General features: G+C 33.0%; 1 protein-coding gene across 4 annotated transcripts in view; it reads left to right on the forward strand.

Moving 5' to 3' along the window:
- Positions 1-18,709, forward strand: part of LOC145292167 (anoctamin-7-like) — a 284,614-nt gene that overhangs the window by 235,784 nt on the left and 30,121 nt on the right. For all 4 annotated transcript variants that reach the window (XM_080138379.1, XM_080138368.1, XM_080138400.1 and 1 more), the window contains 4 exons: positions 1,720-1,886; positions 4,594-4,676; positions 13,278-13,415; positions 15,668-15,863. In XM_080138379.1, the coding sequence (XP_079994505.1) occupies positions 1,720-1,886; positions 4,594-4,676; positions 13,278-13,415; positions 15,668-15,863 (584 nt within the window). The remainder of the gene's footprint in view (positions 1-1,719; positions 1,887-4,593; positions 4,677-13,277; positions 13,416-15,667; positions 15,864-18,709) is intronic.

Here is an 18,709-nt window from a genome sequence, read left to right on the forward strand (position 1 = left end):
TGAAACAAATGGATGTGTATAAAATTGACAAAGAAATTTTGTCTTTAAAAGTATAGATTTTGCCATATCATCAAGAACACGATGGTGAACTGCTGATGTGAGAACACTAATAAATTGCAACAGGACAAAGTTAGACACAAAGTCGGTTTCAATATGGCGGATGTCCATCTTCTCCAAAAAGCACTCTGGATCGGATAAAAATAAAGATTGTTGCAGGCGAGAATGTTTTCTTTATCTCTGAGCGAGGACAGAACTGATGCTACACTTTGATCCTAACCCGAATTCCTGGATATTCAATCACAGACGATAAACATGAAGTAATCCCAATTAAACCACTTAAAGCTTATGCTTACTGTGTTGTGGCCCTGGAAGGGTCACTAAGGAAAACATGGACATGGAGATGAGTTAGCAACGGTAAATTATTTTGAAACCGAAAACAGCATATACAAAGAACGACCGTCGTAGTAAGTACCGTGAAGATTGCAGACTACAAAAGTACACTGACCCATATTTATCTCACTCCCACTTCGAGAAGATATGACACAAGGTCGGAAGGTGGGATAATTAGTCATGCTCCAAGAGGAGCACTTCATCCCTGCAAAAATATGTCCGAGTACCCCCATCTACATTCCCAGTGAGGGCACCGCAGACAACAAGCGATAAACTTTCTCCTCTGAGAGCCGGGAGGCAAGTCTTGGTAGGGTGGACCTCCTAAGGCTACACAAAATACTTTGCATCAATTCGACAGCAAAAAGGTCATCAAAAAAGTTTCTGTTGGATCGATTGCTGAGGTTGGAACCTCGATGTGTACCACAAAAGTACACTGACTACACTGAGAGTCGTAACTCACAGTTAATTTATACAGTTCAGAGGAGTTCATATTTAGTGCATAGGTGAGTCCCTGCAGCACTAAGATTACTAGAAATCACACGATGACACAGAAATTTGGAAGATACAATTGCTGGAAAATCTATAGTTGTGTCGTGAACAATGGGCAATTAAAAAATTGCTTCACTGTCAAACCTTTATAAAGTTGCTCGTCCACAAATTCATCTGCCCATCATTTATATCGGTATCATTTGTTGCACATAGGAAATCATATATCTACACTTAACTCTAAAAAGCTTACGACTGTGAATTATTCATATGAAACAGTGCATTACATATTAGGGACCCCACGTTAATAGTGATTAAGTTAGCTAGTGTGTATTTTGACACGGGTCACAATTAATGCATGTAATGATAACCCAAATCTGCAAAACAGAATCGTTCTCTGAGATGAGTGGCGTAAAGTTGAGACAAATGGCAACAGGTCAAACAACATAGATAAAACAGAGGTATGAGTCAACATGATGAATTACGTCGCGTTTTTTTTTGTTTGTTTTTTAAGCTAAGAGAACCTTAGTCTGTCTTTCTCTCCTGGGTCAATTTTCTCCAAAAATGAAAACTGAAGAACTCTCAGCAAACGTCTCTTTGTATCTTTTCTGTGTGAAAATAAGCTTCATTTGCTTAGCAACCACTAAACAAAGCTGAAATAGTGAAAAGAAGTAGTGGCATCAGACAAGGATGATAAAAAGATCCAAGTATATTTAAAGACATTTTTTGGTAATGAAAAAATTACTAAAACGCACTTTCTGATTTGTAATTGTCACAGCATTTTTGTAACTTTTCTATTCTATGATTTTCTTCCACAATTCTGATTTTGATTTTCTTTTTCAGTCAAGAGGTCTGCACGAGTGGGAAAGAGTTTAAGATGTGTCCACTGTGTGATGAAAACGTTGGTTGCCAATACTGGTACCTCTCCGACGTGTGTATGTATGTCAAAATCGCCTACCTCTTTGATCATCCTGGAACAGTTTTCTACGCCATCTTCGTGTCCTTCTGGGGTGAGTTGTTGCCCATCTTTTTCAGCTGCAAAACTTTATTGGCTTCAATATGAACATCAATATTCTAAATTTTTAAATGAATACATCACAACCGTTCTCTTTTTAACATTATAAACTATTCTGAGGATTACAAAACCATTCAGATGACCTTAAAATAATATCGCAAGAGGAGATTGAACACGAGTTAGATTCACATTTCACATCAAAACCTACTTAATTGTACTAACGAGTCATTTATAAGCTTGTTAACAAATGGAATCAAGTTGTAGAAAACGAAGATCGTTATTATTATGAATAAAGATTGCAAAAAAAAAAAAAAGAAAAACAGTTTTTTCCTTTTCAAGATGAAATTTTTAAATCTCTAAAAAACTTTTACATCAACTGATACCTGCAAATTACATAGCATTACAGCAACAATTACAAAAAATCGCACCATGGAATCGTTAATAAAATTCACAATTCTTTCTGCAAACCAACTATAAATTTCAGTCTATGTCCACCAAGCTTCAATCATGAAATGTTCAACAGTCTTTGTTTTTCACCATTCAAAGATAAACACACCTAGATACAACATGCAAAATTATCAATAACTAGGATATACTCCTCTCTTGACATTGTCCTGTGATAGCCCTTCTTAGTCTGAGCATTAACTTGACAGATATTATCTCTTTATTGTCATAATCCTCTGTATAAATCTAGGAGGGCTAAGGATCAGTGAGTGTGAAGTCTATTCTAGATCATATTTTTCTACTGATGAAGCGATCACCAAAGTGTCCCTGTATATCATTGAACGTCAATAAAATAAAGATTGTTAGATATTCATGACTGAAACTTGGTCAACAAGTCAGGCATAGGCTAAAGTTTATTTGTACCAGATATGGTTGGATTGTAGAAGTGATTGCAAATTTTATCAACAACTCAATGGGTGGCATTTTTTTGTAGTGGGTGAATCAACCTATACTACTTGTATTTATACGAAGTTGCTCAAAATCCAACTTAATTGATATAGGTAAAAATTAAAAAATAGGTATAAAATAGAAGATGGCCACTTGTCTCTCTATGGGTATCATCATCATCATCATCATCATCTGAATCCGAAGATTCTATTATTGGCATTGGTTTCCCCGATATTTTTATAGTCAGAATTCTTTCTAGAAAGACACTGGTAATTATGGGAGGGATCATGTGAAGGTTGCCAACATCCTAAGTAAGTTGTGGAACGAACTGGATTCGAACTCAGAACACCCAGGTCATCAGTCATTAACCACTAGACCACCGTCACCTCCCCACGGGTACCATAACGATAGGCAATCACTTGGTTCAGAAACAATATCCATTTGTAGTAGTTGTGGTAGAGTGTGCCTGTTTCACATTGATCTCATCAACCATGAAAACATGAGCAGCAAACATGGCATCCTTTTCTAAAGAATGCATACACAGGGATTGTCGATAGAACGAGTAAAGTAATCATCCACTATGACCTGTGAATGTCATGTTGTCAGGTCAAAAGAACTTGTATATAGGAGAGTAATGTAGAACAATGTCTTCACAGGTCAAGCGTTCATATTTAAGAGAACAATAGAATTACATGACCAAAGGTTGCACTGGTGTCACACCTAGGTGCAGGAGATTGAATCTTACGCATATTTTGGTATTTTCCTCCACAATGTAACTGAGCTGGATACATTTTGTTTCTTGGAATGATATAAATATAACTAAAATATATTTCAATAAAGCTTAATGTGTAATATTTTATGTTAAGCAAACAGTTCACCCATCGTTGTGTATATAAACATATGCGTTTTTGCTCGTGAGCGATCAAGTAAACAATTCAAATAAATAAATGTCCTTTTATACATGCTTACGGACATATACGGTGTTTACGCTGGTCTTCCTTTCATAATCGCTTCTGTCACTGTTCATGACTGGCTGTGATCCCCTCGTGTTCATTGACCCTTAACCTCCTCCATTTAGCTAAACAGACAAAACTACTCATGCATTGAAACACAATGTAAACCTGCTGAAGTTTCAAAGGATTTGTTTAAGGGAAGAGAGTTCACTCATGGGGAGAAACACTGATATCTAATTAATTAATCACCTATTAACATGTTTATTTTACTTAGTAGTAATCATGATGACATACAGGCAGAGTTTCAAGGCAACATTCACTTAGATTTCGTCATTGTCATGTACCGCTTCCAACAATGAACTGACCAAAAACATGTGATGACCTTTCTGTCGTTATCTCATTCGACATCATTTCTAGCATGTTTTACTTAGAGAGCTAACCTTTACCACTTCACTTCAATCACGTCAGCTGCACTGGGTCCATTTCCGTTTACCGTAACTGTTGTAAAAATTCATACTAGTTAACAGAATCGCTACTTACTGGCGTAGGATTCCAATATATAGCACATGTGTTCAATACAAATTTTTGGAAAGAATGAAGTAAATCTTTAAAAAATTATAAACATTTTTAGAAATTCAATTCGTTTGAATAGAGAATGTCGATGGGATGGGTAAAAAATACGCATTTCCCTAAGACATGTGAATGTTACATGTTATCAAGTTGAAAGACCCTGTGTATAGGTGGACGATGTCAAATGTCTTTTCAGCCCAAGTGATAGAAAGATTGATGAACATTTCTGTAATTATGTACATATGTGATTATTTGTTTTTATTTATACTTTTAATTTCTATTTTGTAGCTGTGACATTTTTAGAGTATTGGAAGCGGAAAAATGCGAGGCTGGCACATCACTGGGATGTTCTGGGATTTGAAGAAGAACAGGTTTGTATCATATCATATATAGAATGCTGCGTCCATAGAATCATATCATATAGAATGGTGCGTCAATTCAATCTGCGCATTCGGCTATGAAAATAGCATTTTAAATGCGACAGACAGACAGACCAACGAAAATGTTATTTTACACTTAAATGTGATAGACAAACAGAACAATGAAAATGCTATTTTGCACTTAAAAAAAACAAACTATTTTAAACCACGATTTTTCCTGTTAGAAAAACAAAGTAAAATTGAAATTTATAAGATTATGTTAATTTTGGATGTCAAAAATTCGACTACAGCACATGTAAATGTAATTTCATTTTTTTCTTCTGAATATTTGCCTTTTAAGAAATACAAACTGAAAAAACAAAATTGTGTTTTCTAACGTATAAAGGGATGTCATAATTATCTGTATGTGTGTTCGGCCAAAAATTAGAAACTGCACAAGATACATTCACAAACTTTATATTATTTAATGGAGTGTGACCCCAATCTGGTTTTCATAAGAAAAAAATACTGTGATATTCACTCCCTTGCGGTGACCAGGTACCAAATTTATGTAGTAGAGAATTACTTTTTTCATTCTTCTGATAGTTGTTTCAAAAACAATACTGAAACTAGTTCAAACAGTCAACTTTTTTTCTTTCTTTCGATAATATTGGTTTAATTGAATGAGAGAGAGAGAGATAGTGGGGAGAAGATGCGATCAGAGAGGTAAAGGATGAAGTGGGTAGTCAGAAGGAGGGATAGAGAGAGGGCAATCAGAGGGAAAGGGAAAGATATAAAGAGGTTTCAAAACAGACATGATACACATAGTTTTTAACTATTTTATTTTGTTATTTGCCCGGACAACACTGAATAGCCCTACTTGTTAAGGATAAAATAAAGCTAAAGTAAATTTTAAATATAGTTTATTAAAAGTAAGAAAAAAAATGAAATTGAAATATTTTATTCCATAAATTCTCATGTTTAACTCATTAATATTTCAAGTTTCTTTTCATTTTTATTATATTTCTCATAAAAAAAAGTTTTTTCTTTTAATCTAAAATCCAATCAAATAAAAGCAAAATAGGGCAAGAAATACTTATGTCAGTAAATTGAGAAATGGAGATATACAGCTGTCGTACTAGCAGGACGCTTGGCGTTGCCCGGTCATAAAATACGCATAAATATTATATTTTAATTAATGCAGATTTCTTATTTATTATTAGCAGAAATACTGTAGATATTAAATGTAACGTTAAATTCGTTTAAACAACAAAAAACGAAGTAAAAAAAATACGGACAGAAACCGGGACATGTGCATGTGAGTATTGTTCTTTTAAACAGTTCACTTCTTGTAAGTAAAAAAATACTCGAGCTGAGATCGAAACCAAAACCTAAAGACAGTGAGTCAAGGACGATAACCACTATGCCAACTTGACACGGTCTTTAAAAAGTGTTTTCAAACCTATTTACTTTAACATAAGGAAGCTGTCATGTGAATGATTCGCATATGTGCAGTCGTGAAATAGTTGACAAATCGATAAAAATCCAATGACCCGCAAGTAACAATTTTTCAATTTTGAACAGCACTTTTTTCTGGCTGAAAACCGATTAAAAAGTCTTCCACGCGTCTGAATACCCTATATACCAAATTTCAAGTCTTTAGATCAAAATTTCGTTGAGTATATAGGTTGAGAGTTGTCCGCATGTATTCTCACTTTTACATACATATATAAATTATATGGAGAGGTGAAAAGGGAACAAATCAGATTATACCTTAATCAACGTTTCGTCTTTATTTGCAATTTTCCTCGGGACGAATAATCTGAAGAAAATAAAATAAGGGTACAATATTGAAGATATATTAATTGCTTATATTACTTGTATTGGTCAGATTGTTGTTCTCATCTTGAGTGTTATTTGTGCAACGTTTCGGTCGAAAATATCTACAGAGCCAGTAACTTTTCTCTTTTTTTTTTTTACAAACAACAACCAACATGCCTGAAGACGGTCGAAGGACAATCCGACTGAAACGTTGCACAAAAAACACTCAAGATGAGAACAATAGTCCGATGAATACAAGTAATATAAACAACCAGCCCTCATCTAAAAAAGTCAGAACTTTAATAATTTGTTGTGTTTGTGATGTGAAAAGGTTAACCTATTTACACAGCAGAAAAAATATCTATACTAATTAATATATATAATCAATCAATAAGCAATAAAAAGAAACACTTATTTCATTTCAATTACACATCTAACGTTTGAATTGTAAATTCCGAAAAGAACAAATTTCATCATATTTCTTTCAAATCTTTAACGATGACGTCAAAAATATTCCACAACGCTATATACACTTTTGAATTATCAACGTTTTTTTTTTTTTTCGTTTTGAAATAGAACAAATACATCGTTTTCATACCACAAATATAACAAATATAGTACTGGTATTTTATTTTTTCAAATTATTCATCCCGAAATAAAGACAAACGTTATTCATACTGAAATAATAAAGACAAACGTTATTCATACTGAAATAGTAAAGACAAACGTTATTCATACTGAAATAAAGACAAACGTTGATGAACATATAATTTAGTTTGTTCCTTTTCATCTCTCTATTATGTCAGAATATTATTTACACACACACACACACACACACACACACACACACACACACACACACACACACACACACACACACACATATATATATTATTTGTTTTTGCTTTGTGATACATTTTGAATTAATTCAATTATTTATACGAAAGTGCATTTTTATCTAAATGCGAGTTGGAAATAATTTTCCCTTTTACCAATTAGGTACCCCCAAATGAAAAGTGCAATATATATTGTCTAAAATATAATTATCCACTGACACATGTTTCGTCATCTACGACTCATCAGAGTGGCTTTATATATATATATATATATTTAAAGTGATGGTTGTGTAGTTCCAACGAGAGAAAAAATGTATATTTAAAAGAGTGTAGCCATCAACAATTGTGGGTTTTTTTTAAAGGTTTTCATCATATTTTTATTTTAAAATATTTTTATAACGCGTTTCGAGCTTAGGGTGTGCTCTCTTCAGATGTTTTCGTAAAAAGTTTTTCTTTAAAATGGGAGTTTGTAGAGTTACCTCCGCTGATATTAAATATGTTTTTCAGAGTGATGCGTGTGCTCAGACATTCTGACTCCGAATGTCTGAGCACACGCATCACTCTGAAAAACATATTTAATATCAGCGGAGGTAACTCTACAAACTCCCATTTTAAAGAAAAACTTTTTACGAAAACATCTGAAGAGAGCACACCCTAAGCTCGAAACGCGTTATAAAAATATTTTAAAATAAAAATATGATGAAAACCTTTAAAAAAAACCCACAATCTTTTAAATATATATATATATATATATATATATATATATATATATATATATATATATATATATATATATATATATATATATATATATATATATATATATACTTCAGAAGAATAAAGTTATTTAACAATCATCTGGTATGGAAACCTGTGATTATAAGATTTACAAAATAGGTTAAGGAGATAAAATTTCTAAAGTATTCTTTGTACACATACAAAAAAGAAATTTGTTTTTCTTTATTTTAGGTAAGCAGTCAGCGTCAGGATGATTAAAACTCTTTCGAGGGAGATTTTGAAGTATTTAAGCTGCCAATGATTAAAGTCTAATTTAATTTTTTTTTTTTTTTTTTTACTATTCTGTAGTTTCATTTTGCAAGGTATAACTTGGGGCGCATAATAATTAACGTACACAAAAAAAAAAACGAAAATTAAAAACTTTTTTGAAGTATTTAAACCGGCAATGTAATTTTTTTTTTTAAACGAAAATAAAATGATAAAAAATAAGAAATTTGTTTTTCTTTATTTTAGGTAATCAGCCATTTCTGTCTATGAGTAGGAAAAAATAACAACGTTCAAAGATTCTGCACAAGATAAAGTGTTCATTTTTTTGGGGGGGGGGTCTCTTAAATAAGGGAAGCATTTTTCTTTGGCTAATTGGACAACAACTTATTGATTAATTAACAAGTTTATTTAATTTTTGTTGTTTTTGTAGTTTCATTGTAACAGGTTGTTTACTTTTGTTTTGTGTACGTTAATAAGTTTATTTTGTTACTTATGGTTTTATTTTTAAGTTCATTGATTAACTTCGCTAACTTATTTCCTTTTCGTAAACTGCTTCAGCAATTTCCGGAACTCGGCTACAGTAATCGTGTAATCTTTTTTTCTTTTTTTTCATTTAACATTCTTTCATTGTTCTACTGATTATTATTCTTGTAAAATATGCTTATTTTTGCTATGTTTATGCTGGTTATCTCCCTTAGATTTGATGATCCGTTGACATAAGCGCCTGTAAATCGATTATATACAGATATATTATTTGAGAGAATTTTTACTGATTGAAATACAAAAAAGTTTTTTTTTTTTTTGTTTGTTTTTTTTAATTAATAGGGTTTATTTAGAGAGCATATTAGTCTAAAGTTATCAAATAAAATTAAAGAAAATGAATAAACTTAAGAACTTTTTAAAGCATATAGAGACTAAATATTAAAACCGCGGTTATTCTCGAGATATTAGAAAGGATGTAAAAAAATTAGATTCTTATTGTTGCAAAAGATTTTATAAAAAGGAATTTATTAATTTTAAAATCAATTTAAACGCACTCAGTAAACATTTAGATAGAAACCATAACATGTAGAAATGTTTAGGAAACTATTATAATAATAAAGTGACTTAATGGAGAATAGTATTGTTATGCCCAAATAAATACATAAGTTAGAATCAAATAAAATAAAAGTAATAATCGATATTATTATTATTATTATTAATAATAATAATAATAATAATAATAATAATAATAATAATAATAATAATAATAATAATAACAATAACAATAACAACAACAACAATAATAATAATAATAATAATAATAATAATAATAATAATAATAATAATAATAATAATAATAAAAAGAATGCAAAAATAAAATGAGAATGATATAAAAAATAAAAAAAATAATTATACGGAATTAAAATCCTAAGAGGTTACATAAAAAAAACAATCCAAGAACCTAACAGTAAAATAATAAACACTAGATATATGAAACTGCTTTAGGGAATAATTTATTTTCTAAAGTATCATTCCAACCAAAACGTTGCACAACTAACACTCAAGATGAGAACAATAGTCCGATCAATACAATATAAACAATCAGCCCTCATCTAAAAAATTCTATTATAATAATATTTACAGGGAGAGTAAATCAAAAGAGATCTATAGGTATACTAGTTACATTCAAATGGGAACGAACAAAAATTGATTTAGTGTGAAAGGTTATGTGTGTGTGTGTGTGTGTGTGTGTGTGTGTGTGTGTGTGTGTGTGTGTGTGTGTGTGTGTGTGTGTGTGTGTGTTATCCTATCTTATCATATAAGAGGATACTCAATATTGTAGATAAAGTATTAATATAAGAAATATTGAAATGATAAAAATAAATTGAAAACCGACAAAATTTATTAAATCGTTAAGTGTTTAACCAAAGGAATATAAGCTCTTCTCATTCGGAGGGGCAAACCAATAAAATAACAAAATACCGGTTAGTATAAATTTGAAAAATGCAAGCAATGAAATGTTTTTGCCATCTGTTTAAAGAAGAAATTTTCTAAGGAAAGTTTCAAAATCGTGTAGAAGGACATTGTATCAGTGCAAGTATTCAAAGAAGCAATTTAAAAATGGTGGAGTCGTAAGGTGCATTAATCCAATAGTCCGTGGATAGTGAAATGATTAATTACAATGAATCCAAAGCCAAAAATACGTAAATATTCCGATCTTATTGGAATTATTTACTTTTTTAAAAAAATCAAATACTAAGCCACGGTCATAAAAACCATTAGTTAATAGACAGACTACGTAGCTAATTAGAGAATGCATAAAACTTAGGATCATCTGGATAGTTAAACAATAAAGAACTCCGAAAATGTTACAGTGATACATGTTCATTCACACAATTCTGAAGCAGCACGTTCAGGACTGCAGAATACAATGCAAATGGAGATCGTCGGTACATCTCTAAATAAACACTAGTGTGATTATGCAGTAGGTCTACTGTGAACGTATATAGTCGCAGGTTTGGTCTGTTCAGGCACAACACAGGAAGATGTTTATGGATTGTGCTGAAGCAAAAACCATAAAATAATCTGTAAGCAACAGATGTAACTGTCACATTACGTCACTATGGTGCAGGTATTAAAATCAACTCTATGATTAGAACTTAGGATCTACTCGAGCTATTATGACAACTTAGAAGGATACAGAATTATGACGTATGCATCGTTAAGTATAAAAGTTCCAACAATTCAACGTTAACAAAGTTTTAGTGGACGATCGTTTCTGAGACAAAGATTTTTTTTGTAAAGTCTGTTCATCAATACAAATTAGAAAATCATCAAACATTTCGCCAATAGAGAGTAGCGTCCCCAACGAACCCTAGACACCTCAACGGACAGTTTACAGCAGTATTAAACCAACAAAATTGATTAATATTTTTCATTTCTAATATAGTTAACTGAATAAAAGAGATGTCAATTATACATTCTCTCTCTCAGAGAGTTGTATGCTCAGTCCGTCAAGTCCAAAGTAGCTGAGCAGCGGCTTGGTTCCCACCAACTTTTGCAAACGACAAATGGGGTCCTGAATTGAAGTGTGTGCTCTATCCCAACCACCATCAATGGACCTGAAGTAACCTCGTCAGCATCGGACAAAGCCAAACTCTTTGCCAAAAAGTTTGCAGCTAATTCTACCCTATGTGATCAGGGCCACCAACTCGCAGTATTTGCTCCTGTGTCTGAAAATATACTATGCGACATGCAAATATTTGTGCATGATGTTGCTAAGAATCAAAAACAACTGGATCTACCAGCATTCCTATTATAGTGCTCAAAAAGTTTCAACCAGAACTAGCTCCTATACTTACAAAGCTGTTTAAGCATTGTCTTAAGGAGAATTGCTTCCCAACACCCTGGAAAATCTAATCAGTATGTCCCGTATTTAAAAATTCAGGTGATCGCTCATCTCCCTCTCAATACAGACCAATCAGTTTCCTGTGCGTCATGAGTAAGTTGCGAGAATCTGTGTTATACGGAAGTAGTCAACCACCTCAGTAAAAATAACCTCCTCAGTGACATGTGCTAACAGTTATATCTCATAGGATTAGCGGATCTCTTGACAGAGGCTTCCTTTCTAGGGCAATTGCCCTTGACATATCAAAAGCCTTTGATAGGGTATGACATAAAGATCTATTCCACAAAATTTCCATCTACGATATAGCTGGAAATGTCTTTTCAATTATTAAATCATTTCTTTCTGATAGGTTCATAAGAGTAGTGGTTGGTTGGCAGAAATCAAAAGCTCGCAGTATTAATGCTAGAGTCCGTCAGGGGTGCAATCTGGACCCAACTCTCTTTCTGATAACATAAATGATCTCCCAAATCACATCTTAAGATCATTTGTAGACATTTATGCTGACGACACTACCATCTATTGCAACACTTCAAAGGCCATAAATGACCAAGTTCTCTCTAATTCTCTCTCCTCTTATCTTAATCATGTGGTGCAATGGGGAAAGAGGTGGCTGGTTACTTTTAATGCATCTAAGACCAAACTTCTATCTTTCCATCATCAACGCTCTGATCGCCATCTGACATCAATTGAAATGAATGGCTCTTGTTTTGGGGAGGCTCCATCTTCAAACTTCTAGCTCTGACCTTTACTCCTGATCTGAGATGGAACACGTGCATCAAATCCGTTGCCAAAGCTGCTGATAAAATGGTGCGATCGTTCTGCCACTCCAGTAGATATCTCACTGCTGATACAATTCTTTACCTGTATAAGAGCCAAGTATGTCCAAGGATGGAGTACTGTTGCCACATCTGGGCAGGAGCTGCTAGAAGCAGTTTAACCTGCCTTGACAGAGTTCAAAATAGACTTCGTAGCCTCGTGGGAGATGTCCTTTTCTCTTCCTCGCAACCTCTTTCCCACAGAAGAGACGTTGCATACCTGTCTCTGCTTTATCGTTATTTTCATAGCAAGTCCTCGTCTGAGCTGCAATCTTTCATAAAAAACATTTATCTAGCTGAAACCACTATCAATAATTTCCCCCACTCTTTATCTGCGCCTAAACCTAAACGTAGATTCCATGAACAAAGCTTCTTTCTTAGAACTGCACGCCTGTGGAATTCTGCTCTGTTTTCCTGCTTTCCATCTGGTTGTTTTCAAGTTTAATGTGAACAAATTCTTGATGAGGCATCCCCTTAAGTAACCCAGTTTACCAAATTTCAACTACTAACGATGACTACGACATGTTCCCTTGGACCACTCTACACTCATTAACCCTTATGCTCGAGTGGTCTCCGGGCCTTGATAAATGGTGACTCCTTTGTAAAATAATAAAATAAAAAATTATAACATATGTACATACATGATTCCGCTCCAACTTTATTTAAAGTCTAGATTCTTTGGTCCATATTGATTGCTTGAGAAAAATTATAATGTATTTTTTTTTTTTTTTAATCTTTAATTCAGGAACATCCAAGACCTGAATATGCAGCAAAAGCCACGTTAATGGAAAAGAATCCAATAACGGGCATAAAAGAACCCTACTTTCCACCCAAAGATCGGATACCAAGGATTTTGTCTGGAATGGCCATTATCATAATCATGGTAAGTAAAGAAAAACATTTTGTGAGCATAATGAAATAACAAGTTGGTCACGCATGGCATTCATAAATAGATCCGATATTTCTACATTGAAAAGCACTGTAAAATTGAAAATATAAGAAATCATTTTGAAAACCAAATCAATGCTAAGAGATTTAGTTTTTCATAAATTAAAAACAATATAAATCAAATATTTTGCTTCACTCCAACCTTCTCCAGTATGTTTTATATATTAATCAGAATCGGGAATCGAAAAAATAGAAACTTTTGGGGAGTATCTGAATTGATATCAGAATTGAAAAAAAAAAATGAGTCTATTTTCCGATGCTTAAAACGATTCTTTTTATTGCTTGTATTTCTTTATTTTAGCATAAAACGTAATTTTCCACGGCTCATATTAATGGTGAAATAGTTATTGATTCCAAACTATCAGTAAAACTAAAATCTGTAGAGTGTACCTATAAGTACATTTTTACATTTGCGAAAATATAAGCACATATTTCATGGATTTTACTATAATCAGACTCCCCCCTCCTGCAAAAACCCATGCACTAAAGAGGAACTCTTCTGAACTGTATAAATTAACTGAGATTTACAATTCTCGGGGTGGTCAGTGTATTTTTGTGGTCCGCCATCTTGGCAGTACTTACTACGATGGTTGCTCTTTGTACACGCTGCTTTTTTGTTTCAATATATTGAAACTTTTCTAACTTCTCTCCGTGTCTGTTTTTTTTTTTCCTTGGTGACCTTTTCAGGTCCACAACAATAATCAACATCAAAGCATCATTAAACAGAAGAAAACTTATAAGTAATGAACATGATAAAATATTTTCCTTTTTCTTTGTTCATGTCATATGATTTGTATTAAAACAATTTTAATGTGAATTAGAATTCCAACATTTTGTTTTCACATACTGCTGTGTTTGTCGTAATTAATGTTGGCCATGTGCGTGCATCTCTAGCCTCGATGCAACAGCACAGCAATAGTTTGCTTGGTATGGTTGCATGAAATTTTATAGCTGCATGTATTAAGACTCATTTGCTTAAGTGCTTCTGCACTATCTAACATTTTATATTAAACAACGAGGTTGTGCATAGCTGTTTTCATGAAAGCATATTTTGCACCTGTATGTTCTCGCTCGTGAGCGATCAAGAACGCAAATCAAATCAAATTTTCTCATACTTCCATGTGCAGGGGTTTACATGTCCTGATCTTTTTTTAATTGTCTTCTTGTCATCTTTAATAAGTAGTCATCATCCTAGTGTGGCTGTCTTTATACATGCATGTGCATATATAAGGACATTTATTTTTTTGATCATCGCTTTTCGATGTATGGGCTATGATCCCAAGAGGCTGACTAACAATTCTGTTCTCTTCCTCGAACAAGTGATGAAATTTCTATCGTCATATCATTCGACATCTGCATGTTTTATTTAAGGAGTTGACCTTTGGCCTTTGCTTCAATCACGTCAACTGTTACTAGGTACATTTCCATTTGCTGCCAGGTTATCCTGACATGTATCAATGTGACCCTCGCCAAAATTCATACTAGTTAATTTCATCACTATTTACTGATGTAGACTCCCAATATATAACAGCTACACTCATAAACATTTCCACATTTGAATGTCTACTGGGAAGAACTTGAATGCCTATTGGAAAGAACTTGAATGCCTACAAGACACTGTCCCTGAGTGTTTGTACAATGGTTTGTCAAGACCACCTAACATGAGGATAGTGTTCCCTACAAGTAAACTTTGACCAAATATTCGTAGTATTCGAGGCCCAAGTAAAATCCTCTCGGTATGGCTACCCTACACTGACTTATGCAAGGATTGGTACATCTTTAACTCTGTAGTAACAACACTAAGCTGGATACTCTACCAGACTAGATAAATTGCAGTCCTGGAATCTAGTAAGAACAACAGACCATAAGAAAGATATAACGTAATTAACTGGTGAATAACTGTGAGAAAAATTAATATTTCCAACTAATTCAGCGTTTGAGAGATAAAAGAAAACTTTGAGGGAATATTTGAATATCTACGCATCTCATACAGAGATCAAGTGTTAACCCCAGGAAGGGGGTCCTTTGATTTTTTTAGAACTTAAGTAAAACGAAACAATAATAACTGCTATTACGGTGTTACACTTTTACCAATTTATAATCTATCTTCTTTGGAAAAGATTGTGTTCAATTTGATTTTATAATTCTAATTCAACTCTTTATTTCGTTTTTCTTGTTTCTGTCTAGATCTGCCTCGTTCTGATTTTCATCATGGCCGTCATCATCTATCGAGCATTAGTGAGCATCCCGTTGTTTCAAAACAAAAAACTGAGGCCAAACGCAGCTTTGATTGCTAGCATTTCAGCAGCCATGGTCAATCTAATGTTTATTATGGCTCTTGGCAAAGTCTATGAAAAGTTAGCTCTTAAACTGACTCAGTGGGGTAAGTAAGTCGCTCTATGCAATGAGTAAAAAGATTTCTTTTTTTCTTCTTTCTTTTCTTGTTAGGAAAAAAGTATTTGTTATTTAGTTGTTTTTACTTTTTTTAAAAATGTTTTCGAATGGTTGGTGATTTCGAATGTAAAAATTAATAATAGATTCACCAAAGAAAATGCTTCAAGTGACTGTAACGAGAGGGAGAATCTATCACTCATTGAACTGATTTAAATGAAAATGACATGGACTTTGATGCTGGTATTTAGCTAAGGTGAACGTGCAGTATCTGTTCATATATTACACTTCATCTGTTCAGTCCTCGGTCAGTGAAGGAGAAATCTTTCTAGACTAATGCACTTTTTATTTTTGTCCCAATTTTTGAGCTGGATTTTCTTCAAATTAAAAACCGACCTTGCGTCTAACTCTGTCCTCGTAAGGAAGCAAGTAAATAAAGTCTATAGATCCATTCTTGAAATCGAAAACTGTGATACCAAGCAAAAAATAAATAAATAAATAAATAATGGCGGCATAAATCCAGTTACGATTAGCTGAACGTACTGGTTTTCTCATGTCAAGACAGAAAGTTATCATTGAAGAAGTCAAAGAGATTCAGTATATTTTGCAAAGCAATTTTGGTATCCGATCTGTTCATTCTAATCACCCTTGGTTATAAATGTAATCATCCAAATATTTTTGGTCATACCCTCTTTAATATGCCAAAAATATTGCAACAGAAGAACTTGGACTTTTCAATTTCTTTCACAAATAATTCTTTCTTTCTTTCTTAGATTTTGACCATAGATTATTATTCTTTTTTTCAATATGCAGATGCCAGCCGAGATACCTTTTTTTTTGGGGGGGGGGGTAATCTGTGCACTTCTCTCATCCTACATCATTACCTATATTATTACATTTCCTTATACACTAAAACTGTTACCAGCCCTGTTTGGCAGCGGTTGAGGACAAGTTACCACACATTGGGTGTTCAACTTTTTTTTAACACACAATGTGTGATAACCTGTCATCAGTTTAAAAAAATACAGTTTAATATTCTTCATAATATTAATATATACATATACATCTTTACAAAGTTGAGTTTTTCATCGCACTTACATTCATATTAAAAGCCTACTTTTTCTATTTAAAAATTATGAAAACGAACTTCTTAATATACTCAGTCATAGATATATGAGCGACTAACTAATTTGCATATTCCTTTGGCAAACGAACTTTCATTAATTAATTATTCATTTTTCATAGTTTCTTATTGGATAATTGGTTTCATTTAACTATTACGCTCGGTTCTATGCGTGCACATTTTCTACATTGTGTATAACTGCGTAGCATTTAAGATGAAAAAGTTATAGCATATGCATAGGTATATTTCTCTCTCTCTCTCTCTCTCTCTCTCTCTCTCTCTCTCTATATATATATATATATATATATATATATATATATATATATATATATATATATATATATGGTATAATCGAGTTGACACACCGTTTCTGGTCAGATCACCGAAGTTAAGCAACGTTGAACCTGGCTAGTACCAGGTGGGTGACAATTTGGGAATTCTAGGCGCTGTATGTTCTTTCCACTTATCTCGGCAGTGTTTCCAGTCACCCTGAACCTCCACTTGTCACTGGTATTCAACAATGTCAGTCAAGATAGTTGTGGTTGGAGATTGCGCAACTCTTGCCACAAAAATTCCATATGCAGACACCCTCACATAGTCTGTAAAGACTGAAGGAAGCCACCTATATATATATATATATATATATATATATATATATATATATATATATATATATATATATATATATGTGTGTGACCTTGTCTATATGTGCGAACTGCTCTCTATCAGACTCCTCTCTCAATTTGTGTTTTACAGACTTTGAAACTTAATATATAGATTTGGACCTGTGAAACAAATTTGACTTGGTTTTTAGCCAGTAAAAATAGCTGCTAAGGGGTCAAAATTGAAAATAATTTAACTTGTTAGGAGTAAGTCGACTAACCCTGTTACGTCTGCGCATGCGCAAATATGCATTAATAGTTTACAGTTGCTTAATTTTTAGGGTTTTCTTATCCATCTGTCGATAACTCAAACAGTAACGACTAAGGCTGGAAGGCTAAATGTTTTGGTTACAATTCTAGCTGGTAGCACCTAAGCCTTTTTTTTTTTTAAACCTTTGAAATCATTACTATATATTGGGTACATATATCAACAGAGCATTGGCTATATAATAATAAATACAAAATCTGCATGAATTGCAATATCATTTTTAAGTGTATTTTTCAATTGGGCCATGCCGGGTGGCCTACTAGTATTATATATAATAGCATTTAAATCATGTTTCAAAATAAAAAGTCAGAGGACGTGAATTTTACATATCTTTCAGTGGGAAATCATCATAAATGCAAAATGTAACGTCTTTTTGTTTTTTTTTTAATTTTTTTTTTTTTTTTGTTTTTTTTTTATTAATAGTTTACAACAATTACGCTCTGATATGGAAATCACATTCAGTCAATATGCAGTTGAAAAGAATCCATTTTGTTGCAAACCCCACTCCGTTAGGGTCGACGAAGCAGGTTACGTAACAATAAGAAGAATTTATTTTTAAAAAATATCCCTGGTGTTCGATGTATACATCGAACGGGAAAGAGAAATCCTTCTAAACTTGTAAAAATATAAAACAGACAGACGAAACATAGTGAAAAAGAACACGAAAATAAACACGATTTTACAATCTCAAATTAACTTTATTTACAAACTGGGAGAAAAAAAGGCACTTCTGCAGTATACAGACGGCGTCCATCTTTTTTTGGTGTTTGACTAAACTGTCGTCA

This window comes from Euprymna scolopes, chromosome 2 (assembly GCF_053919585.1).
Source record: "Euprymna scolopes isolate OS-2025 chromosome 2, ASM5391958v1, whole genome shotgun sequence".
NCBI classification, from domain to species: Eukaryota; Metazoa; Mollusca; class Cephalopoda; order Sepiida; family Sepiolidae; genus Euprymna; species Euprymna scolopes.